General features: G+C 43.3%; 2 protein-coding genes across 3 annotated transcripts in view; both read left to right on the top strand.

Annotated features, from left to right (window-relative positions):
* The window catches only part of PRELID3A (PRELI domain containing 3A), a 111,567-nt gene that overhangs the window by 783 nt on the left and 85,364 nt on the right, over positions 1 to 25,420 (top strand). The gene's annotated exons all lie outside the window — the stretch shown is intronic.
* Positions 13,113 to 15,532, top strand: LOC117307680 (S-adenosylmethionine decarboxylase proenzyme-like). The gene is given in 2 exon segments (XM_073790477.1): positions 13,113 to 14,311; positions 14,314 to 15,532. Coding segments are annotated over 2 exon segments (795 nt in total). The 5' UTR covers positions 13,113 to 13,785; the 3' UTR covers positions 14,583 to 15,532.

Raw genomic sequence — 25,420 nt, 5'->3', positions numbered from 1 at the left:
CGGGGGAGTTTTGGTCCTCTTTGGTCTTTTCAGGTCTGTCGTGGCCTCAGGTGCAGGATGGGTACTGCCCCGGTCACAGTGTTAATTATGTTGTAATGAGGGAATAGTGAGCAGAAGGTTACTTTCCGACTACGCTGGAGGTTCCTGCCTTTCTTGTTTGCCTCTAGGACCCCTGTGGTCACAAGATGTATGGTTTCCTGTCAGACTCCCATGCCTCCCTTCTCTGTTCTTATCTGGCCAACTGCCTGCTCTAACACTGGCCCACTCAAGGAGTTTGGACCCTTAAAACCTTTTAAGGGTCAAAGGGTCGATGGTTCGTCTTCTGAAGCTGCTTCAAGCCGAGCAGGGGCATTGTCCCTACCTGTGGGGTCCAGACCACCTTGCCATCTGTCAGAGATAGGGGTATCGGGGTCATTGGCAGAAGCAGGGATGGAGAGTGGGGAGTGGGAGGCTGCAACCCTTTCCAGGTGATGTTTATAGTCCCCATCTTCATGTGGGCTGGGTTGAAATCCCTGGCGTACCATCATCTGCAGGTGAAACTGTTGTAATCTGGAGGAAAGAAACTTAACGCGCAGGTTAAAAAGGCAGGGTCCAAAAATCAGTAAAAATACTATTGCGATCAGAGGTCCAAGTAGGGGTAGGAACCAGGGGTATGTAATACCCCTCTGACTACAGTCCCAGTGGATTTGGCTCTGGGGTTACCCTTTCCAAAAATGTATAGCCATTGAGCCTGTTTATATACCTTTTGGATATCTTCTTCCATCTGGCCAGTGGCGTCGATGTAGGTGCAACACGTTTTATTGATTATTGTGCATACCCCTCCCTTCTAAGTTAGGAGATAACCCAAGGCCAGTCTTTTACCATCACCACATTTGCTAGGGAGTTAAGGGAGGTTGAGAGTCTGGAGAGTGCATTCCCCGTGCTCCTGGCCAGAGTAGGTAGAGTAACTGACAGGTTACAAAGTGAAGCGTTGCCTTGTGGTATGCAAAGCCTCCCTGTGGGACCACCAAGCCAATAGCAGCTCCAATTCCTGCCAGGAGGAGGCCAGTCGCACGCTGGAGCCAGGGATGGGGAATGGAGATATTATATATGGATATTACCCCAGGGGCTAAAAAGGCGAGTGTGTAGGATCCCATGGTTAATCTTTTATGTATGCATTGGTAGCCCATGGCTCAGAGGGGACTCAAATAGATAGGACCCTGCAGCCTTCCTTTTGGGTGGCCACAAATTATGAGGTGTCCCCTTGGAGCACATAGCCATGTCTGGGATCTGTTTTCCTGAAGAAGCTGGCTCTGCCAGGTGAGGTTGGGATTCGTTGAGCAGGTGCAGCTGGGGCTAAGTGGCCCTCCTCGGATCCCCACCTCAGGCAAGTGGGTCTTATATGGGGGAAGAGGTTCCTCTTCATGTGAGGCAGTCACGTTATATTTTGTGAACGGAGGAGGTAGAGTGCCCCCTTTCCAGTTTCCAAAATGGGGGTAGGTCGTGGACTCCCGGGATCCCAGAGATGCCAGACATATCCAATGGGTGGAATTCTGTGTCTCATCTAGCTCTGTTGAGGTCACTTCAGGTGTCCCCTGAAGGGGGACCTTTCGCATTTGTATCTTTGAATAGACCTTCAACATATGGGTTGTGTCCTACACCTAAAGATGGCTTTCAGATCATGCAGTGTTGAAAGTTTGAAGATATGATCCCTGTGGGTTTTAGGAAAAGGCTGAGCTCTTTCAGTCAAGTTAATGCAAATGACTGAGGACAGGTTAAAGCATGTCCAATTGACCGTGGAGAGAAGCTCTTCTGTGGGTGGGTCCCAAGACCAATTGGACTGGTTAAGAGTATAGAGGGAGGTATTGACCGAGGCTGGGTAGAAGATGGGCCACCCCGGGACCTCATGGGGGTTGGCGTGGCAGACCCAGCAGTTAGTAAGATTTTCATTTTTTCCTATGGTGGAGGAGATTTGTACTATGGAGTTGCTGCTCCATCCCCCTTGTGCAGATATCCACAGGAGGGAGAGAAATTTTAGGGTTAATAATGGCTTCATGGTGGCGGTGGCAAGCTAAAAGTGAACAGTCTTCTTTAAACCCAGCATGGACAGAGGAGTTCTTCCCTGGCAGGGGTGGTTAAGTGAACTGGTAAAATGTAAGTAAGAGAATAATAGCAAAAATGGTGAGTGCGAGTCCAATCCACCAAATCATTTTACTTATCTGCCAATGATGTCTGTCCTTTGAGTATATATTCAACTTCTTGGTTTTTAAATAGGAGCCTAAGGCCTTTGGTGGGCTCACAGGTCCAGTTGGAGGTGTCTTCCTGTTCATAGCCAGGGTCCTGTTTGGACTTAAGAGGAACTGGCTTGATTTGGGACAGGTGAACCCAACTGTTGATCCCTTGTAATTTAACTGCAATAGGGGTACTGAGAAGGACCTAGTAAGGGCCCCTCCACTTGGGCAGTAATTGGTCAGAGGGGGACCCTTCTCTCCATGTTTTTAGGAGGACAAAATCTCCCAGCTGAACATGAATGGGGTCAGTTTCCTGGTTGGGGGCCTGATTTCCATATTCTGAAATTGCCTTTTGGACCAGTCCCAGATTAATTAGGTACTTAATAAGCTCACTGGTTTCAGTATCCACCAAAATGTCAGAGGATAAAAAGGGCCTACCATAAGTCATTTCAGACAGGCTGATCCCTAGCCCTGTTTTAGGTGCCCCCCTGATTCTCAAGAGGGCTATAGGTAAAAACTTTGTCCAAGGTTCTAATGTCTCTTGACAAAGTTTAGCCAGGATTCTTTTTAAAGTTTGATTTGCCCTTTCCACCTTCCCTGATGGTTGAGGCCTCCAGGCAGCATGGAGGTGGTAGCAAATGCCTAGGGCAGTAGAGATTTGTTGGGTAACCCTAGCCACAAAAGAGGGACCGTTATCACTTTGTAAAGACCGTGGAAGTCCAAACAGAGGAATTATTTCCTTTAGTAATGCCTTTATTACCCCCTGAGCTCTCTTGGTCTTAGTTGAAGGCTTCCACCCATCTGGTAAAAGTGTCAATAAAGACCAGAAGGTATTTATATCCCTGGGAGGATGGCATCTGGGTAAAGTCTATTTGCCAGTTCTCCTCTTCTTTGGATGGGCTGGAGGAGAGGTGGAGGCCTTAGTTTTCCCCCTGGGTTATTATAGTAACATATATTACAGACCTCTGTGACCTCTAGGCTAGTCTGAGAAAGGCCCATGCCAGAGAAGACTTTTTCCACCAGGCTAGTCAAAGCATCCCACCCCAGATGAGAGAAGTCATAGAATGATTTTTAAATATTCCATTGTAATGCTGTGGACAGCATTATTGTTTGTTCCTTAATCCACAGCCATTGGGACCCTCTTGGTATCCCCTAGTTCAGACCCACTCTATTTCCTTGATTGTGTACAGGGGTGACAACAAAGTGGGCTGGGGGTTGATTATGAGGGAGTAAGGTGGCCTGAGCTGAAGGTGTTTTTTGGTTTTTGCTTTTTGAATTTTATTGAAGTGTAGTTGATTTACAATGTTGTATTTCTGCTGTACAGCAAAGTGACTCAGTTATACACATATATACATTCTTTTTCATATTCTTTTCCATTATGGTTTATCATAGGATATTGAATATAGTTCCCTGTGTTATACAGTAGGACCTTGTTGTTTATCCATTGTATATATAATAGTTTGCGTCTGCTAATCCCAGACTCCCAACCCTTCCCTCCCACACTCCCCCCCCACTTGGCAGCCACAGGTCTCTTCTCTATATCTGTGTGTATGTTTCTGTTTCATAGATATGTTAATTCTTGTCATATTTGAGATTCCACATATAAGTGATATCATACGGTATTTGTCTTTTTCTTTCTGACTTACTTCGCTTAGTAGAATAATATCTAGGTCCATCCATGTTGCTGCAAATGGTATTATTTCATTCTTTTTTTATGGCTGAGTAGTATTGCATTGTGTGTGTGTATACGTGTGTGTGTGTGTGTGTGTGTGTGTGTGTATCACATCGACTTTATTATCCATTCATCTGTTGATGGACATTTAGGTTGTTCCCGTGTCTTGGCTGTTGTGAATAGTGCTGCTATAAACATAGGGGTGCATGTATCTTTTTGAATTATAGTTTAGTCCAGATATATGCCCAGGAGTGGGATTGCTGGATCATATGGCTACTCTATTTTTAGTTTTCTGAGGAGCCTCCCTACTGTTTTCCATAGTGACTGCACCAATTTACATTCCCACCAACAGCATAAGAGGGTTCCCTTTTCCCCACACCCTCTCCAGCATTTATTATTTGTACACTTTTTGATGATGGCCATTCTGACTGGTGTGAGGTGGTACCTCATTGTAGTTTTGATTTGCATTTCTCTAATAATTAGTAATGATGAGCATCTTTTCATGTGCCTATTGGCCTTCTGTATGTCTTCTTTGGAGAAATGTCTATTTAGATCTTCTGCCCATTTTTTGTTTGGGTTGTTTGTTTCTGTGTTATTGAATTGTATGAGCTGTTTGTATATTTTGGAAATTAAGCCCTGGTTAATCACATCATTTGCAAACATTTTCTGCCAGTCTGTAGGTTATCTTTTCATTTTGTTTATGTTTTCCTTTGCTGCGCAAAAGCTTTTAAGTTTGATTCCGTCCCATTTGTTTATTTCTGCTTTTATTTGTATTGCTTTGGGAGACCTAAGAAAACATCTGTATGATTTATGTCAGAATGTTTTGCCTATGTTCTCTTCTAGGAGTTTTATGTTGTCATGTCTTATGTTTAAGTCTTTAATCCATTTTGAGTTTATTTTTGTGCCTGGTGTATTCTAACTTCATTGATTTGCATGTGACTGTCCAACTTTCCCAACACCACTTGCTGAAGAGACTGTCTTTTTCCCATTGGATATTCTTGCCTCCTTTGTCAAAGATTAATTGACCATAGGTGTGTGGGTTTATTTCTGGGCTCTCTATTCTGTTCCATTGATCCATATGTCTGTTTTTGTGCCAGTATCACTCTGTTTTGATTACTGTAGCCTTGTAGTATTGTCTGAAGTTTGGGAGGGTTATGCCTCCTGCTTTGTTCTTTTTCCTCAGGATTGCTTTGGCAGTTTGGGTCTTTTATGATTCCATATAAATTTTAGGATTATTTGTTCTAGTTCTGTGAAAAATGTCAGGGGTTATTTGATAGGGATCACATTAAATCTGTAGATTGCTTTGGGTAGTATGGCCATTTTAACAATATCAATTCTTCTAAGAGCATGGGATTCTTTCCATTTCTTTGAATCATTTTCAGTTTCCATTACCAATTTTTTTTTTGGTAGAATTTTTTTTATTGTAGTTGATTTACAATGTCTTAATTACTGTACAGCAAAGTGATTCTCAGTGTATATACATATATATATATGTATACACACACACACACATACATATACATTCTTCTATTTTATATTCTTTTCCATTATGGTTTATCATAGATATTGAGTATAGTTCTCTGTGCTATTCAGTAGGACCTTGTTGTTTATCCATTCTATATATAAAAGCTTACATCTGGGCTTCCCTGGTGGCGCAGTGGTTGAGAGTCCACCTGCTGATGCAGGGGACATGGGTTCGTGCCCCGGTCCGGGAAGATCCCACATGCCGTGGAGCGGCTGGGCCTGTGAGCCATGGCCGCTGAGCCTGCGCGTCCGGAGCCTGTGCTCCGCAACAGGAGAGGCCACGATAGTGAGAGGCCCACGTACTGCATAAAAAAAAAGAAAAAAAAAAAAGCTTACATCTGCTAACCCCAACCTCCCACTCCTTCTCTCCCCCAACCCCATCCCCCTTGGCAACCACCAGTCTGTTCTCTATGTCCGTGATTCTGTTTCTGTTTCATAGAAAGGTTTGTGTCATATTTTAGATTCCACATATAAGTGATATCATATGGTATTTGTATTTCTCTTTCTGACTGACTTCACTTAGTATGATAATCTCTAGTTGCATCTATATTGCTGCAAATGGCATTATTTCGTTCATTTTTATGGCTGAGTACTATTCCATTGTATGTAAGTGCCACATCTTTATCCATTCATCTGTCGATGGACATTCAGGTTGTTTCCATGTCTTGGCTATCATGAATAGTGAGTGCTGCTATAAACATAGGGGTGCACGTATCTTTTTTTTGAATAAATTTATTTTTGGCTGCATAAGGTCTTCATTGCTGTGCGCGGGCTTTCTCTAGTTGCAGCGAGTGAAGGCCACTCTTCATTGCCGTGTGCAGGCTTCTCATTGCAGTGGCTTCTTTTGTTGTGGAGCACAGGCTCTAGGCACGTGGGCTTCAGTAGCTGTGGCTCGTGGGCGCTAGACGCAGGCTCAGTAGTTTTGACACATGGGCTTAGTTGCTCCGCAGCATGTGGAGTATTCCCGGACCAGGACTCAAACCCGAGTCCCCTGCATTAGCAGGAGGATTCTTAACCACTGCGCCATCAGGGAAGTCCCGCATGTATCTTTTTGAATTATAGTTTTGTCTGAATATATGCCCAGGAGTGGAATTCCTGGATCATATGGTAATTCTATTTTTAGTTTTCTGAGGAACCTCCATACTATTTTCCACAGTGGCTGCACCAACTTACATTCCAACTAACAGTGTAAGAGGGTTCCCTTTTCTCCACACCCTCTCCAGCATTTTTCAAAAATATATTTATTTATTTATTTATTTATTTATTTATTTACTTTGGCTGTGCCGGGTCTCACCTGAATCATGTGGAATCTTCGCCACGGCACGCGGGTTCCTTAATTGTGGCATGCTTGGTTGCGGCATGCAAACGTTTAGTTGAAGAATCATCTTCAATTTCCTTTATTAATGTTTTTTAGTTCTCAGCATATGTCTTTCAACTCCTTGGTCAGGTTTATTCCTAAATATTTTATTTTTGGGGGTGTGATTTTAAGAGGTACCATTTTATTATATTCCCTTTCTGATATTTCATTGTTGGTGTAAAGAAATGCATTCGGTTTCTGTATGTTAATCTTGTATCCTGCTACCTTGTTCTATTCGTTTATCAGTTCTAGTAGTTTTTGTGTGGACTCTTTAGGGTTTTCTCTGTATATTATCATGTCATCTGCATATAATGACAATTTTACCTCTTCCCTACCATTTGAATACCTTTTATTTCTTTTTCTTTTCTGATTGCTGTGGCTAAAACTTCCAGTACTGTGTTGAATAGAAGAGGTAAGAGTGGGCATCCTTGTCTTGTTCCAGATTTTAGCAGGAAGGCTTTCAGCTTTTCACTGTTGAGTATTATATTGGCCATTGGTTCATCATAAATAGCTTTTATTATGTTGAGATATGTTCTCTCTATACCTACTTTCAAAAGGGTTTTTATTATGAATGGATGTGGAATTTTATTGAATGCTTTTCCTGCATCTATTGAGATGATTGTTGTTTTTGTCTTTTCTTTTGTTGATGTGGTGTATCACATTGATTGATTTGCATGTGTTGAGCCATCCTTGTGACCAGCTTGGTCATGGTGTATGATCTTTATGTGTTGTTGGACTCAGTTTGCTAATATTTTTTTTTTGAGAATTTTTGCATCTGTATTCATCAAAGATATTGACCTGTGATTTTCCTTTTTGGTGGTATCTTTTAGTATCTTTTGTGTGGTTTTGGTATCAGGGTGATGGTGGCTTCATAGAATGTCTTTGGGAGTGTTCCTTTCTGTTCAGTTTTTGGAAGAGTTTGAGAAGGAACTGTATAAGTTGTTCTTTGTATGTTTGGTAGAATTCACCTGTGAAACCATCTGGTCCTCGACTTTTGTTCATAGGGAATTTTTATTTTTTATTTATTTAAAAAATTTATTATTATTATTATTTTTTTTCTTCAGTATGCGGGCCTCTCACCGTTGTGGCCTCTCCTGTTGCGGAGCACAGGCTCTGGACGCGCAGGCTCAGCGGCCATGGCTCACGGGCCCAGCCACTCCGCGGCATGTGGGATCCTCCCAGACCGGGGCACGAACATGTGTCCCCTGCATCGGCAGGCGGACACTCAACCACTGTGCCACCAGGGAAACCCTAAAATGTATTATTTTTTAAATTTTATTTATTTTGTTTTTGGCTGCATTGGGTCTTCATTGCTGCATGCGGGCTTTCTCAAGTTGCGGCAAGCGGGGACTACTCTTCATTGTGGTGAGCGGGCTTCTCATTGTGGTGGCTTCTCTTTGTTGTGGAACACAATCTCTAGGCATGTGGGCTTCAGTAATTGTGGCACACGGGCTTCAGTAGTTGTGGCTCGCGGGCTCAGTAGTTGTGGCTCATGACAGCTTCTTTTATGATTCGAAGATCTTGGATCATTGTACATTCCCCATTTGGTTTGAGAACATGTAGGATTGGAGTATTACAAGGAGATTGGCATGGCAACAAAAGCCCCTATTTGATGAATTTTGAGATCAGGGATTGGAGGCCTCATCAAGCCTCTGGTTTTGTGGGATATTGATGCTTGGAAGGGAAGTTATTAGCCTCCTTTAAGGTGATTTTCACAGGAGTGGCAATCTTTGCCTGTCATTAGATTTCCTGGTCCCAGACCTGTGGCTGTATGAGTTCTTTAATTACTGGGGAAATATTTTGAGCTGGACTGTCCATGTCTTGTATAATGCATAGTCTAGCCAAAAATAGGTCTTGGTTTTGGTTTTCAGGGACAGTAAGAGTCACTTACTCAGGGAGAGAAAGATTTAGAAGAATGAAATCTCTTCCTAATAATGGGCTGGGGCATTCAGGCATGACCAGAAACTTGTGAGTTATAAGAGTCTTTCCCCAGCTGCAAGTTAGAGGGGTGGTGAAATGTTTTCATTTTGGCCTTCCTTCTCCCCCAACAATAGAGCAGGTTTTGGGGGCAAGGAGCCTAGCGTGAGAAGTCAGGACAGAGTAAGTGGCTCCTATGTCTAGTAGAAACTGGACAACCTGCCATGTCAGTGGTCACCTGTGGTTCCTCCCATGTGATAATGACTTTCTTCTTGGGAGGTCCCAGGTCCCATCAATCAACCACTGCCATGACTGGCAAGGGGCAATTTCCCCACTCCCTTTGGAGCTGAGGGCATTCCCTTCTCCAGTGGCCCATCTTCTTACAGAGTGGGCATGGTGTCTTGGGTGGAGGCTGGAACCTGTTTTCTGGGCATTCCTTGCTCCAGTGTTTGGGGCTCCCATAGTTAAAACAGGCTCCTTTACCTGGCGGGGGGCTTCTGGGAGTGCCTTTGGGGTGACCAGGAGGTGAGTTAGGTCCTGCCATGATGGCTGCCAGAAGCTTGGCTTGCTAATGGTCCCTTAAGTCATGCTGTTCCTTTCTTTCCTCCTCAGCCTGGTCTCTGCTGTTAAAGACACTGAAGGCCATATCAGTAAGGTTGCAAGGGGTTTGGGGGCCCCATGGCAAGCTTTTGACAGATGTTGGGGGCTGACAAGCTAATGAAATGGATTGCAAGTACAATGTGTCCCTCAGAAAGTGTTTGGGTCAACAGTCATATACTTTTAGAGGGCATCTACCAGCCTGGCCTGAAATAGGGCTGGATTTTTGTCCTGACCTTGAGTGATCTCTTTAACCTTACCATAAATGACAGGTTTAATTATGTATAGTTTCATCCCTTCAATGAGGCAAAGGATCATGTGGTCTCTTTTAGGGATACCAGTTTAGCCTGGCTGATACTCCCAATTGGGATCAATCAGTGGTACCGCCATCATGCCCACAGGATAATGATTGGGTGGGGCAGTGTGTAATCCATCAGCATATGCTTGAGCCTCTGCCCAAATGTAGGTCTTTTCCTCAGGGGTGCAACAGTGGGAAATGGCAACATTCAGGTCCTTCTAAGTGAAGTCGAAGGAGAAATTTAGTCCCTGGAGTTCTTCAGTGAATCAGCTAGGGTCCTCCAAGAATGGGTGTAAGCAGGTGCAGCACTGGTTAAGGCTGGACAAAGAAAAGAGCGCAGGCTCGGTAGTTGTGGCGCACGGGCTTAGTTGCTCTGCGGCACGTGGGATCTTCCGGGACCAGGGCTCGAACCCGTGTACCTTGCAGCCAGATTCTTGACCACTGCACCACCAGGGAAGTCCCAGTATCATATTTTATATTCTACATATAAGTGATATCATATTATTTATATATATTTATATGCGTGTGTGTGTGTGTGTGTGTGTGTATATCCCATCTTCTTTATCCATTCATCTGTCAATGGACATTTAGGTTTGTGTGTGTGTGATATGATACTATGTTTTTACTTTTATTTATTTTATTTTTAAAATAAAATTTTAAAAGTATTTATTTAATTAAAAAATATCTTTATTGGAGTATAACTGCTTTACAATGTTGTGTTAGTTGCTGTTGTACAACAAAGTGATTCAGCTATATGTATACATATATCCCCATGTCCCCTCCCTCTTGAGCCTCCCTCCCACCCTCCCTATCCCACCCCTCTAAGTGGTGACAAAGCACCGAGCTGATCTCCCTGTGCTATGCAGCAGCTTCCCACTAGCCATCCATTTTACATTTGGTAGTGTATATATGTCAGTGCTACTCTCTCACTTCGTCCCAGCTTCCGTTTCCCGCCCTGTGACCTCAAGTCTGTTCTCTACGTCTGCATTTTTATTCCTGCCCTTCCACTAGGTTCATCATTACTGTTTTTTCAGGTTCCATATATGTGTGTTAGCATGCGGTATTTTTCTCTTTCTGACTTACTTCATTCTGTATGACAGACTCTAGGTCCATCCACCTCATTAGAAATAACTCAATTTCATTCCTTTTGTTGGCTGAGTAATATTCCATTGTATATATGTGCCACATCTTCTTTATCCATTCATCTGTTGATGGACATTTAGGTTGGTTCCATGGCCTGGCTATTGTATATAGTGCTGCAATGTACATTGCAGTACCTGTATCTTTTTGAATTATGGTTTTTTTAGGGTATATGCCCAGTAGTGGGATTGCTGGGTCATATGGTAGTTCTATTTTTAGTTTTTTAAGGAAACTCCGTACTGTTCTCCATAGTGACTGTATCAGTTTACATTCCCACCAGCAGTGCAGGAGGGTTCCCTTTTCTCCACACCCTCTCCAGCATTTATTGTTTGTATATTTTTTGATGATGGCCATTCTGACTGATGTGAGGTGATACCTCATTGTGGATTTGTATTTCTCTATGTTTCCATGTCTTGACTATTGTAAATAGCGCTGCTATGAACATAGGGGTGCATGTATCTTTAATTTTAATTTAATTTTTTTTTTTTGGCTGTGCCATGTGGCATGCAGGATCTTAGTTCCCCAACCAGGGATTGAACCTGTGCCCCTGCAATGGAAGTGCTGATTCTTAACCACTGGACCACCAGAGAAGTCCCTGCATGTATCTTTTAGAATTATAGTTTTGAATGAGTATGTGCCCAGGAGTGGAATTGCTGGATCATATGGCAACTCTATTTTTAGTTTTTTTGAGGAACCTCCCTACTGTTTTCCATAGTGGCTGCACCAATTTACGTTACCACCAGCAGTGTAAGAGAGTCCCCTTTTCTCCCCACCCTCTCCAGCATTTATTGTTTGTAGACCTTTTCTCTTTTTTTAAATAAATTTATTTTTATTTTTTGGCTGTGTCTTTGTTGCTGCGCGCGGGCTTTCTCTAGTTGTGGCGAGCAGGGGCTACTTTTTGTTGCGGTGTGCGGGCTTCTCATTGTGGTGGCTTCTCTTGTTGCGGAGCACGGGCTCTAGGCACGCGGGCTTCAGTAGTTGTGGCACACGGACTCACTAGTTGTGGCTTGCGGGCTCTAGAGTGCAGGCTCAGTAGTTGTGGTTCACGGGCTTAGTTGCTCTGTGGCATGTGGGATCTTCCCAGACCAGGGCTCGAACCTGTGTCCCCTGCACTGGCAGGTGGATTCTTAACCACTGAGCCACCAGGGAAGCCCTGTTTGTAGACTTTTTAATGATGGCCATTCTGACTGGTGTGAGATGGTACCTCATTATGGTTTTGATTTGCATTTCTCTAATGATTAGTGATGTTGAGCATCTTTTCATGTGCCTATTGGCCATCTGTATGTCTTCTTTGCAGAAATGTCTATTTACGTCTTCTGCCCTTTTATCGATTGAGTTGTTTGTTTTTTATTGTTGTTGAATTGTATGAGCTGTTTGTATGTTTTGGAAATCAATCCTTTGTCGGTTGCATCGTTTGCAAATATTTTCTCCCATTTTGTAGGTTGTCTTTTCATTTTGTTTATGTTTTCCTTTGCTGTGCAGAAGCTTGTAAGGTTGATTAGGTCCCATTTGTTTATTTTTGTTTTTATTTCTATTGTCTTGGGAGACTTACCTAAGAAAATATTGGTACAATTTATGTCAGAGAATGTTTTGCCTATGATCTTTTCTAGGAGTTTCATGGTGTTATATCTTATGTTTAAGTCTTTAAGCCGTTTTGAGTTTATTTTTGTGCATGGTGTGAGGGTGTGTTCTAACTTCATTGATTTATATGCAGCTGTCCAAATTTCCCAGCACCACTTGCTGAAGAGACTGTCTTTTTCCCCTTTTTATATTCTTGCCTCCTTTTTTGAATATTAATTGATTGTAGGTGTGTGGGTTTATTTCTGGGCTCTCTATTCTGTTCCATTGATCCATGTATCTGTTTTTGTGCCAGTACCACTCTGTTTCGATTACTGTAGCTTTGTAGTATTTTCTGAAGTCTGGGAGGGTTATGCCTCCCGCTTTGTTCTTTTTCTTCAGGATTGCTTTAGCAATTCTGGGTCTTTTATGGTTCCATATAAATTTTAGGATTATTTGTTCTGTGAAAAACGTCATGGGTGATTTGATAGGGATCACATTAAATCTGTAGATTGACCCCAACATTCATATTTGAAACCCCAACTTCCAATGTGACTGTATTTGGAGATAATGCAGTATCCCTTATGAATATACATGCAAAAGTCCTCAACAAGGGCTTCCCTGGTGGCGCAGTGGTTGAGAGTCTGCCTGCCGGTGCAGGGGACGCGGGTTCGTGCCCCGGTCTGGGAAGATCCCACATGCCGCGGAGCGGCTGGGCCCGTGAGCCATGGCCGCTGAGCCTGCGCGTCCGGAGCCTGTGCTCCGCAACGGGAGAGGCCACAACAGTGAGAGGCCTGCGTACCGCAAAAAAAAAAAAAAATCCTCAACAAAATACTAGCAAACCAAAGCCAACATCATATTTGAAGGATTATACACCATGACCAAGTGGGATTTACCTCAGAATGTCAGGTTGGTTCAACATAATAAAATCAATGTAATACATCACGTTAATAGAATGAATTTTTTAAAATCACATGATCGCTCCCACAGTATGGCCGGCGACATTAGCTAGCGCTCGCTCTACTCTCTCTAACGGGGGAACAGCGGACTACAAGAGACTGAGCTGTATCTGCCTCTGTTTCCTCTGTATCTGCCTCTGTTTCAACTTTTGCTCACACACACACCAAAAAAAGCCGGGAAAATTTTATTAACGCTTTTTTAAAAAAGTTAATATAAAATTATAGCAAAAAAGGAACCTGAACTTTAGTAACACAGCTGGAATAATCCTCAGTGGCGGCGGCAGCAGCAGGAGAAGAGATTTAATTTAGTTGATTTTCTGTGGTTGTTGGTTGTTTGCTAGTCTCACGGTGATGGAAGCTGCACATTTTTTCGAAGGGACTGAGAAGCTGCTGGAGGTTTAGTTCTCCAGGCAGCAACCCAACGCAAACCAAGGATCTGGGGATCTTTGCACCATCCCAAGATCCGAGTGGGACATACTTTTGAAGGATGTGCTGTGTTCAATCATAAGTGTGACAAAAACTGACAAGCAGGAAGCTTATGTACTCAGAGTAGCATGTTTGTCTCCAAGAGACGTTTCATTTTGAAGACATGTGGTACCACCCTCTTGCTGAAAGCACTGGTTCCCCTGTTGAAACTTGCTAGGAATTACAGTGGGTTTGACTCAATTCAAAGCTTCTTTTATTCTCATAAGAATTTCATGAAGCCTTCTCACCAAGGGTACCCACACCGGAATTTCCAGGAAGAAATAGAGTTTCTTAATGCAATTTTCCCAAATGGAGCAACATATTGTATGGGACGCATGAATTCTGATTGTTGGTGCTTTTGTACTTTGGATTTCCCAGAGAGTCGGGTAATCAATCAGCCGGATCAAACCCTGGAAATTCTGTTGAGTGAGCTTGACCCAGCAGTTACGGACCAGTTCTACATGAAAGATGGTGTTACTGCAAAGGATGTCACTCGTGAGAGTGGAATTCGTGACCTGATACCAGGTTCTGTCATTGATGCCACACTGTTCAATCCTTGTGGGTATTCAGTGAATGGAATGAAATTGGATGGAACTTATTGGACTATTCACATCACTCAGAACCAGAATTTTCTTATGTTAGCTTTGAAACAAACTTAAGTCAGACCTCCTATGATGACCAGATCAGGAAAGTTGTGGAAGTCTTCAAGCCAGGAAAATTTGTGACTACCCTGTTTGTAAATCAGAGTTCTAAATGTCTCACAGTGCTTTCTCCGCCCCAGAGTATTGAAGGTTTTAAACGTCTTGATTGCCAGAGCGCTATGTTCAGTGATTACAATTTTGTTTTTACCAGTTTTGCTGAGAAGCAGCAACAACAGCAGAGTTGATTAAGAAAAATGAAGAAAAAACGCAAAAAGAGAACACACATAGAAGAAGGTGGTGGCTGCTTTTTAGATATTGATACCAAGGGCCATGCTTTCCATAACCACCACCTTGTAGTTGCAGAAAGCCCTAGATGTAATGGTAGTGTAATCATTTTGAATTGCATGCATTATTATATCAAGGAGTTAGATATCTTGCATGAATGCTCTCTTCTGTGTTTAGGTATCCTATGCCACTCTTGCTGTGAAATTGAAGTGCATGTAGAAAAAACCTTTTACTATATGAAACTTTACAACACTTGTGAAAACAACTCAGTTTGGTTTATGCACAGTGTAGTATTTCTCCAGGTATCATCCAAAATTCCCCACAGACAAGGCTTTCGTCCTCATTAGGTGTTGGCCTCAGCCTAGCCATCTGGGACTGTTCTATTAAATTGCTACCAGGATTTTGCATCCAGTTACCTCCACTTTCTAGAACATATTCTCTACTAATGTTATTGAAACCAGTTTCTACTTCATACAGGTGTTCTTGCAGCACCAATCAAAGTTCTTCTTCCACGAGTCGAGTCCTCTACGAAAATGACTGCAGTTATCCATTTTGTGTATTACTATCTCACTGCTTCCTATACTTGTGTGACTTTAATTGATTCATTCCTCACCATGGTATCTCCCTCCCAACCACACCCCCTCCATAAAGCAATACACTGTTACACTGTGGGTTTACACTAACCTTATACCCCAGAAGGGGAATGGGGGGATGGACCCTGGGCTTAATTTTCTTTTAAGGTCAAGGGAGTTTGGCATTTTTCGTTACCATGAGGTCTTTTGAAATAAGCTGGTGCTGATTAGCAAAGAAGGTGTAGATTGATACTAGGGAATATTGGCAGAACTGTATGGAAACTGCATGCCATTCTGTGCCCCCCATTAAATGAGATTAGCTTCTCATGGGTCCCATGTCTTTATTAACTTGCTAAGTAGTAGTATAAAAAATTATAACTAAATTTGTTAGCAAGGAGATTTAAGATAAAGGTTGTGTTGGATTCAACAAGTCAAGTCAGCTCAGATGATTCACCTCAACTTTTACTTTCATAGCCATTTCCACTCATTTCTATTAATGATATGCCATAAACTTTGGTTCAAAGCAGAATCGATTTCTTTGCCATCTTGTGACTTAAAAAGTTATGTGACTTTGTGATGCATGTGATAGTGTTCTGATGGTTCCTCTTACTGGTATTTCTTTCTCCATGGAGTAACATCAAGTGATGAATGAGAACTGTTCAGGTTATTCAGACATACTACACAGTGAAGCAGAGCGCTACCCATAAAACATAACACACAAAATTCCAAAATGGTCAATGGGAAATGACTAGAAATACAGGCTTAAAAGAGTTGGCATCTTTTAGCTGTATTTGCTAATACGGACATTTATTTAAGCAGCTGAGAAAAGAGCAAAGTTGACTCAATTTTGTATTTCTTCTTGTCCTCAAACAATTTTTGATTCTTTCTGGATTGATGCAGTGATGTTTTTGTTCCTTCCATATTTATAAATGAAACACTTTTTTTTTAGTGTTTCTAAACATAAATTCTACTTGGTTTGAAATCAAGTGGTTGGAACAATTTTGACTTTTAAACACGTTGTTGATTCAGAGCTTCATTGAAGAAGCTTTCAATCAATGGATCAGTCCGGTTCTGTAATTAGCGCGCAGTACCTAATGTTTTGGTGCTATTATGAGGACCAGTGGTCAAAGTGGATTTTGTTCTTGAACAGTGTCCCAGTAGATTTGATGAACATTTATTTGCTTGAGGTCTGATTCCCGCCCCCGGCCCCGGCCCAATAGATTTAAGATTTCCATTTAATGTTGAGAAACTGCACAAATTTGTATGGAACAAAGCCTAGAAAAATGAAAACTATAGATTGGATAGTAATCTAAATTAATCCTAGTGTGTATGATAGAGGAGGGAAAATTTTGGTGCCATAATTTCCCTCTTCATGGTGTTGGACTTAAATCAGTTGAAATGTATTTCTGTACCACAGTTTAAGCTTCAATAAAGATTTGCTTAATTCGTTGTCTAGTGACGTTCAGAAAGTTTTCTGTTGATGTATTTTTTTAAATAGTATACATGACCAAATACTAGACATCTAAAGTTTTTATAATTAATTGAGTAAATCAATATTTAATGATCATTTTTTAAGATTTATGGGAGTTGTCATAAAGATAAGATCTCTAAGCTCCTGGGAGAACAGATTTAAACATTTTTTTGTTAGTGGCTTCATACCTGAAGCTCAAAGGAAATCATCCGGGCTATATACCAGGATATCAAAGAGTAGAGAGGGTGTAAGTAGTAAGAATAAGAATGCTAGAGTTTGGAGCTAGAAAAGTGAAAAGTTTGAAGGTGGAATAGTCTAACATTTATTATGAAATAGGCTCTTGATGGTGGGGTGGGGGCAGAGTTTAACTCATGGTTATTTCTATTAACTAGAACAGAGTTATAAGCTTTTGATCATTGTGCCATGCAGGTACATATCTCATCATCTGAGTTAAAAAGGGTTGATCATAGAAAAGCAGGTTGTTACATATGTGTGCAATACCTACAGCACCAGATTCTTTTACATGAACAGGTAACTGAGTTTGGCAGACACTTGGTGTTAATCAGATTCAGGGACATAATCTGAAAAATATGGTAAATGTGATATCACACTATGAAAAATAAAAGGCTTTTATTGTCCTAGTCAGGTAACTCACCATTTCCTGGCTACCCACCTTCAAACTTGACATTCTCATCTACCCTTTTTGTCATAATGAAAGAAGTATTGGTCCTTTGGATTCTATCCACCCATTCCTACCTTCAGAGACTTTCTGAGTTCACTGCAAGCATGTCCACTGTTGATCACCATCAGTTTGTTTTACTTTTCTAGTTTCTTCCCACTTATGTTTGCTCCTTAGGGGCTACTTTATTAGTCCTTTACAAGATGACAAGTCACAATTCTTACCCCAAACTGAACCCTCTTCAGACTACTTCTTGCAATCTAGCATTTTCCTGAGTTGTTCAAACCAGAAACCTAGGATGAAATTGAGGCAGGGTCATAGAGATCTGTTATGTGACTAAGATTGGAAGAAAACCATTGGCAGTGTCAAGAGATGTCCAATATGCTGTTGGATATGTGAGCTAGGAGCCCATAAAAATACGTCGAGATTTGTAATTAAACATCTTAATTGGATGTATATTAAAAAAAAATTGTACCTTGAACCTTCACACCCTAGCTTCGATAGTCCTCAATTCTGCTTTGGTACATTCATCTATCCATATTCATATATACATACCTCTTATTAGGTAAGATTTATAAAATTGAAATACACAAATCTTAACTACAATTTTGAAAATGGATATTTTTAGCCTACAGCCATATCAGGACAAAGGAAGGTTCCCTTATACCCCTACCTAAGCAACAAAGCACTACCCCTACTTTAGTTGGTAGTTTAATTACTATCCATATTTTTTCACCATAGACTAGGGTTTCCCTCCCCACCCCAGCTCTGAAACTAAATTGAATCACTTAATGCTTTCATTAGTATAAAGTTTTGAGAGGTTGAACCATGTATTTATTTTTATTGCTGAGTAGTATTCCATTGTATGAATGTACCACAATTTGTTTAGCTATTCTCCTGTTAATGAACATTTTGTTTCCAATTTTTGGAAAATATGAATAAAGCTGCTATGAACATTTGCATATAAAAACAAAACAAAACAAAAAATCACATGATCATCTCAATTGATACAGAAAAGGCATTTGACAAAATCCAACACCATTTCATTAGAGAAAACACTTGGAATACTAGGGAAGTTAACCTTCTCAACATAATAAAGGATACTTGTGAAAAACCCACAGCTAACTTTTTTTTTTTTTTTTGCGGTACGCGGGCCTCTCACTGTTGTGGCCTCTCCCATTGCGGAGCACAGGCTCCGGGTGCGCAGGCTCAGCGGCCATGGCTCACGGGCCCAGCCGCTCCGCGGCATGTGGGATCTTCCCGGACCGGGGCACGAACCCGTGTCCCCTGCATCGGTAGGCGGACTCTCAACCACTGCGCCACCTGGGAAGCCCTAACTTCTTACTCAATGGTGAAAGACTGAAATCTTTCCCTCTCAGATCACGAACAAGACAAGGATGCCCACTTTCACCACTACTATTTTTTTCTTTATAAATTCATTTATTTATTTATTTATGGCTGCATTGGGTCTTTGTGTGGGCTTTTCTCTAGTTGCAGTGAGCAGGGGCTACTCTTCATTGAGGTGCACAGGCTTGTTGCAGAGCATGGGCTGTAGGCGTACGGGCTTCGTAGTTGTGGCACGTGGGCTCAGTAGTTGTGGCACGTGGGCTCAGTAGTTGTGGCTTGTGGGCTCTAGAGCGCAGCTTCTGTAGTTGTGGCACACGGGCTTAGTTGCTTCGTGGCATGTGGAATCTTCTCGGTCCAGGGCTTGAACCCGTGTCTCCTGCATTGGCAGGCGGATTCTTAACCACTGCGCCCCCAGGGAAGCCCTCACTGCTACCATTTAACATTGTATTGGAAGTTCTAGCCAGATCAATTAGACAAGAAAAAGAAATATTAGGCATCCATATTGGAAAGGAAGAAGTAAACCTATCTGTATATACACATGACATGATCCTAATTATAGAAAATCATAAACAATCCATTAAAAGTTACTAGAACTAATAAATAAATTCAACAAAGTTGACGATACAAAATAGGGAGTGAAAGTCAATCTCTCACTTTCACTGCTTAAAGGTAATTTTCTTAGAGTTCTTTTTGGTGTGTTGTGTATGTGTCCATACAGTTTACATGTATTTACAAGCATATAAAGTATATTTTCATGTGAATGAAATTGTAGTTTATACACTTTGCTTTTCTGATTAGCATATACGTTTGTATGTTAATAGCATATACTTCCACCCAGTTCTTTAATAAGCTTTCTGGTATTCTATGGGAAAAGTATAACAGTTTCTAACCAAGGGTCAGTTAGACTGATTCCAATTTATTTGTATCTCAGATGCTACAATGAACATTTTTATTGATGGCACACACACGTGCCAATATATATTCAGTGGATGATATCCCAGCAGAGAAATTGCTTGGTAAACGTTATTACAAAAAATAAATAAGTTACATGTGTTTGGGGACTAGGACCCTGAGACTGCTCACGCGAAGCTGTGCTGCATAATTTGTCCACCAGGTGGCAGGAGAGGTCTATTAATCTATTAGTCTATTAAGGACAACTGCGCGTTGTGCATTCAGAATACTTTCAAGGGGCTTCCCTGGTGGCGTAGTGGTTGAGAATCTGCCTGCCAATGCAGGGCACACGGGTTCGAGCCCCGGTATGGGAAGATCCCACATGCCGCGGAGCAACTGAGCCCGTGAGCCACAGCTACTGAGTCTGCGCGTCTGGAGCCTGTGCTCCGTGGAGAGGCCGCGATAGTAAGCGGCCCATGCACCGCGATGAAGAGTGGCTCCCGCTCGCCGCAACTAGAGAAAGCCCTCGCACAGAAACAAAGACCCAACACAGCATAAATAAATAAATAAATAAATTTATTTAAAAAAAAAAAGAAAACTTTCAAGTATCACAGGCTGGTCTGGATTTTTTTTCCTCTTAAATGATGTTACTGTTGTTAATCTATAACAATGCTAATTATTTTCTATAAGGTGAAGCTGATGTGGTATTTTCCGTCTGTGGTCATGACTTGTGCTGCTGTTCCTGGTAATGTGCCTCAAGTAAAGGAATCTAAAGACACAATATTAATATCTCCTACATAACAACGAATAAGAGAATGCATTACAACATCAAACCCTAACGATGCAAGTTTCATGAATGACAGTAGCAGAACATTTAGAATATTCCTAGTCACCACTTTACTTGGTAGTGATCAAACATTTTTCTAAAACTGTTGGTCACAGTAGTGCACAAAAATCATAAAGTTCCTAGATTTTTCCTAGTTGTATCTTCTCGAGAGAAAACTGATGATTGTTTTGGACACCAGGCCCCTTGGTCATAAGCCATCTTTGCAATGCCAGAGGCATAATGGGAATTGGATAGAATTAAAGTGCCCAGAAACAGAAATAAGGAGGAAAAGTTAGACTACTTATTGTAGAGACTTACTTCAGGAATTGTATTTAAGGGTTGGGAAGAGGAATTAATTACATAGAAGCATATACCATAGAAAGTAAAAGGTCACAGAGATATACTGTTTTAATAAAACATGAGAATATCTTGGCTGTGTTGAGGTTCAGGATAGTTCTGACTCTGGTTAGAGAACTGTCTCTGGATAACAATAATATTCCTACAGAGGATCTTGGAAGATCTAGATGCTGATGGTGCCGGCTGGAATCCTGCCCTCCTGCCCTCTTGTGCTAACTGCATGGAGGGTTGAGGAATCCCTGTAAGTCAGATCTTCATGATCATTGTATTTCAGGGTCAATTAAACATCAGAGCCTAATGAAGAATATCCATGACAGTGGGAAAGGAACGTCTCCAAAAGTTCTTCAAAACTCCTTACCTGCTGGGAGATTGATTTTCTATCTAAATTAAAAAGCTATTCTGGTACAGCAGTTTTCAAACTTATTTATTTTTAGCAGCAGACTCTTGTAAAAGTGAAATTTTGACACCGAATCTCAATATATAAAATGTGAATAGATTAACAAAAAAGACTAGGACCACTGGTTGAAAAGCCTCTCAATTTACCCCACAGGTGACCCACAAAGGCACTAGGGTTTCCTAAACTCGACCAGGTGGCTCTGTAGTGGTGACAACAGATGGAGCCCCACCCACCCTGGCCAACCTGCTCCCAGGTTCATGATGCCCTTGGAGTCATCCTTGACTCACTGAACAAGCACTTATCTGGAGCTCACTGTTTGCCAGGTACTGGGACCGAGCGTGGGCACACAGAAATGAGCCAGGCCTGGTCCCATCCCAGAGCTCAGTCTAGTGCAGGACGCCTTTCCAAACTCCAGAGTGCTGTGATTGCCTTGGCTGCTCATTAACAATGCCTGTTCCTGGGCCTCACCCCAGAGATAACAATTCAAAAGCTAAGAGAGAGGTTGAGCCTAGACACATGCTTCCTTAATAAGCATAATCTGGTGAGAGAGACAGAAACACAAACTGGTGCAGTAATTCTAAAACAATGTGCTGAGAGTAACGATGGAGGTATCGGGAGCAGCCGCAGGAGGACGAGGGTGCCGAGGACCACCCCAGGGTACGGCCAAACAGAGCTCTGGAGGGGGTGTGGCAGGATGATGGGACACTGCTCTGAGGGGCCAGCTAGGGAGCTGTGCAGGAACCTGGAGAGGGTGGTGCTGGATGGAGCCAGGTCAGGAGTCAGCAGGGACGGTGACAGCAATACTAACCACAGTCATGTACTCTGTCCTCATTAATTCCCACAAGTCCCAAAGGACTTTGTTTTTTTACTAGTAGCGTTCCCATGTCAAGGATGATGATACTGACATTTGGAGAGGTTAGCAATTTGCAGAATGGGAGCCAGGACTGGAACCCAGGTTTGTTCCTCTTCAAACCCATGCCTTCAGCTACAACTATTAAATCGTATTGGCTCTTAATGCGGAAGAAGTAAGGGATTAAAACAATCTAGAAGAGGTAAATCCCAAAGGACTTGATGATTGTTTGGATGTAGGGGTCTGGGTCTAGCTTGGGGCACCTGGGTGATGCCAGGGACCTGGGCAGTGAATCCTAGGAGAGGAGTCTGTTTAAGGTGGGAGATGCGTGGCCATGATGCGTTTGAAGTAGGACCTAGAGAACACCCCGTGGGCAACTGGAAAGATGGGTAGGAATGAGATGGAGAGGCAGGCTGGGGACTTAGTGGAAACCAGGACACTCAGTGAATCACTCAGGGAGCAGGTGTAGAGGGGGAAGAACAGAGAGGGAAGAGGCGTGTATCCTGGGAAGGACCAGTACAGAGGATGCAGAGGGAGCAGAGGTCCCAGGAGAGAAAGCCCAATACTTTTCATGCAGCACAGAGGCCCAGGGGAGGGGGACAGAACAGCACTCGTTGGACTGGAAGTGCGATGGTTACTGATGACTAATGAGAGGTTTCGGGAGCCCGTTCCAGCCTGCAGTGGAATACATAGCAGTAAAGGAGCGGGAAGAGCAGTTGCGGACTCTTGCTTTGAAAGGTTTAGATGTGAAGTGGGGCACAGCTCCCAAGATGCTGTGTGGTGGGGCCAGGGGTCTCCATTTCTAACAGGCTCCCGAGCAGTTCTGCTGCTCCTGGACCAGACTTGGTGGAACAGAGTGAGTGAAACGGTGGTCTTTGACCAACAATGGAGGTAGCAGTATAGGACTTGAAGCCAGGTGTGACGTTCATCTGTGTTCAACAGTCATTGATTTATTGTGTGCCTATTAGGTTTCTGACTCTGGAAGTAACAAGGATAATGATAACCTAGTTCCTGCTGGTCATAACACGTGGTGGTAAAGTCTCAGATGCAAGTACGTAGAAGTAGTGATGGAACCACAGAGGTGCTGACACCTGAGCCGGGCTTGGCCGCTGGGACCCAACAGCTGTGTGTGAGATGGCTTTGAAGGCGAGGCGGGTGCAGGTCACAGTGAGCCTGAAGGCCACCCTCACTGCACTCCTGCCCTCAGGCCCCAGCTCCACCACTAAGTAGTGTCTCTACAGAGATGTTTCCTGGCTAGGGTCTTGGTTTCCCCACAAACTCTCACTGCAGTGTCTTCTGACTGTCACCATCGGCCCAATTTCTTCAGCCTCGTGGTCAATCGTGTTTGTGGAAAATGCTGATTGTAAATGATGATGCTGTTTTTTTAAAAAACTTTTTTTTTCAGTGGTTTGAGAGACGGCAATTTATTTATTTATTTATTTATTTATTTATTTTTGGCTGCATTGGGTCTTCATTGCTGTGCGCGGGCTTTTCTCTACTTGCGGTGAGTGGGGGCTACTCTTCATTGCAGTACACGGGCTTCTCATTGCGGTGGCTTCTCTTGTTGCGCAGCATGAGCTATAGGCACAAGGGTTTCAGTAGTTGTGGCATGTAGCCTCAGTAGTTGTGGCTCGCGGGCTCTAGAGCGCAGGCTCAGTAGTTGTGGCACACGGGCTTAGTTGCTCCACAGTATGTGGGATCTTCCCGGACCAGGGCTCGAACCTGTGTCCCCTGCGTTGGCAGGCAGATTCTTAACCACTGTGACACCAGGGAAGTCCAATGATGATGCTTTTTAAAGCCAGAATGACAGCACTGAGCTCAGAGCCCAGCACAGGGCGTGTTCCATAGCTGGCCACAACGGCCAGTCACTGCAGCATGGCTGTGGGGGACTCATCTCAGCTCTGCCCTCAGAGTGTGATCACTCAGCGCACTTTTACACCTCCTCAAACCCCAGTCTGCTCGCTAATAAAATGGGCAGCAGCGCTGACATGGGAAGATCGCCATGAGGTTAGAGCACAGGTGGCAAAGGTGGAGTGTGTGGAGCGTGGAGATGGTGGGGCCAGGGTCCTAGCCCAGGTCTTTGGGCTGCTTCTGCTCTGTCCCCACTTCACTGACTCATCGCAGAGGTAGGCTCGGGATGACTGCTCGCTGTGGGTGTTGAGCTGGGTGCTGCCCTTACACCCCAGCTCTTTCTGCAGAGGGTCACCCTCTTCTCAAACTAGCATCTCGCTTCTCTGCATTTGAACTGTATTTGTAGAAGTGCAGGGTAAATACAAATCTAGAGTAAAAATGATTTTTCCCGAGTGCAAAAGGGAAAGGGTCTCTCCTTTACCCTTTCTTAGAGCATCTACTCTAAAACACTTCTAAGTTGTCTTTTTGAGATCTATTTAAATGTTTTTATTTATTTTTAATTAAAAAAAAAGTATTTTTGGCTGCTTTGGATCCTTGTTGCTGCGCGCGGGCTTTCTCTAGTTGCGGCGAGCAGGGGCTACTCTTCGTTGCGCTGCCTGTGCTTCTCATTGCAGTGGCTTCTCTCGTTGCAGAGCATGGGCTCTAGGCACGCGGGCTCAGTAGTTGAAACATGAGGGCCCTAGAGCGTGCGGGCTTCAGTAGTTGTGGCGCATGGGCTCAGTAGTTGTGGCTTGCAGGCTCTAGAGTGCAGGATTAGTAGTTGTGGCGTACGGGCTTAATTGCTCTGAGGCATGTGGGATCTTCCTGGACCAGGGCTCGAATCCATGTCCCCTGAGTTGGCAGGCGGATTCTTAATCACTGCGCCACCAGCAAAGTCCTATGTAAATGTTTTCAAAGGCTAAGTAGGCCTTTGGCCAGCTGAACAACCCAGGAATGTTTTTTCTCAGGGACTTGGGAGCCATCCTTTTGAAACATTAGCCTAACTTACAGGGAGCACCTGGCTTCAGGCTGCAACCCTACCTCCTATGGGAATGAGAAATATATTTCTCCTTTGGACAAAGACAAGTAGTGAACCCAAGTGGTCACTCCAATTGCCGGGTGAACTTAGGATGAGCTCTGACAAGCGGTGCCGTCAGTGCTCTCACTTGACATCCGGGTCTCGAGGGTCGCACCTGCCTGGCTACATAAAGGGTTGGATTTCGTGGGGTCTTCGAACCACACAGCGGACTGCCTGCGAGGGGCCTCACGTTCTGGTTTAAGGCCGTTCCACACCGGCTGCTTCCTCCCTCCCGCCCCCCAACTCCGCGGAGAGACTTGTCGGGCTGGTGGGACACACTGTTCCTTATCCTTCCCAACAGTGGGAAGCGGCGTGGCTGGAAGGAGCTTTGGGAGAATTTGGACCACCTGACCAGTAAGAACGAGCCCCGCCCCCATCTCCGCAGCGGCACCAGGGGCCCCGCCCCGCCACGTAGTCCGTGCCTGCGGCCGGCACAGCTA

This window comes from Tursiops truncatus, chromosome 13, assembly GCF_011762595.2.
Source record: "Tursiops truncatus isolate mTurTru1 chromosome 13, mTurTru1.mat.Y, whole genome shotgun sequence".
NCBI classification, from domain to species: Eukaryota; Metazoa; Chordata; class Mammalia; order Artiodactyla; family Delphinidae; genus Tursiops; species Tursiops truncatus.
Note: the sequence above shows the minus strand (reverse complement) of the source record. Positions and strands in the feature narration are given on the sequence as shown.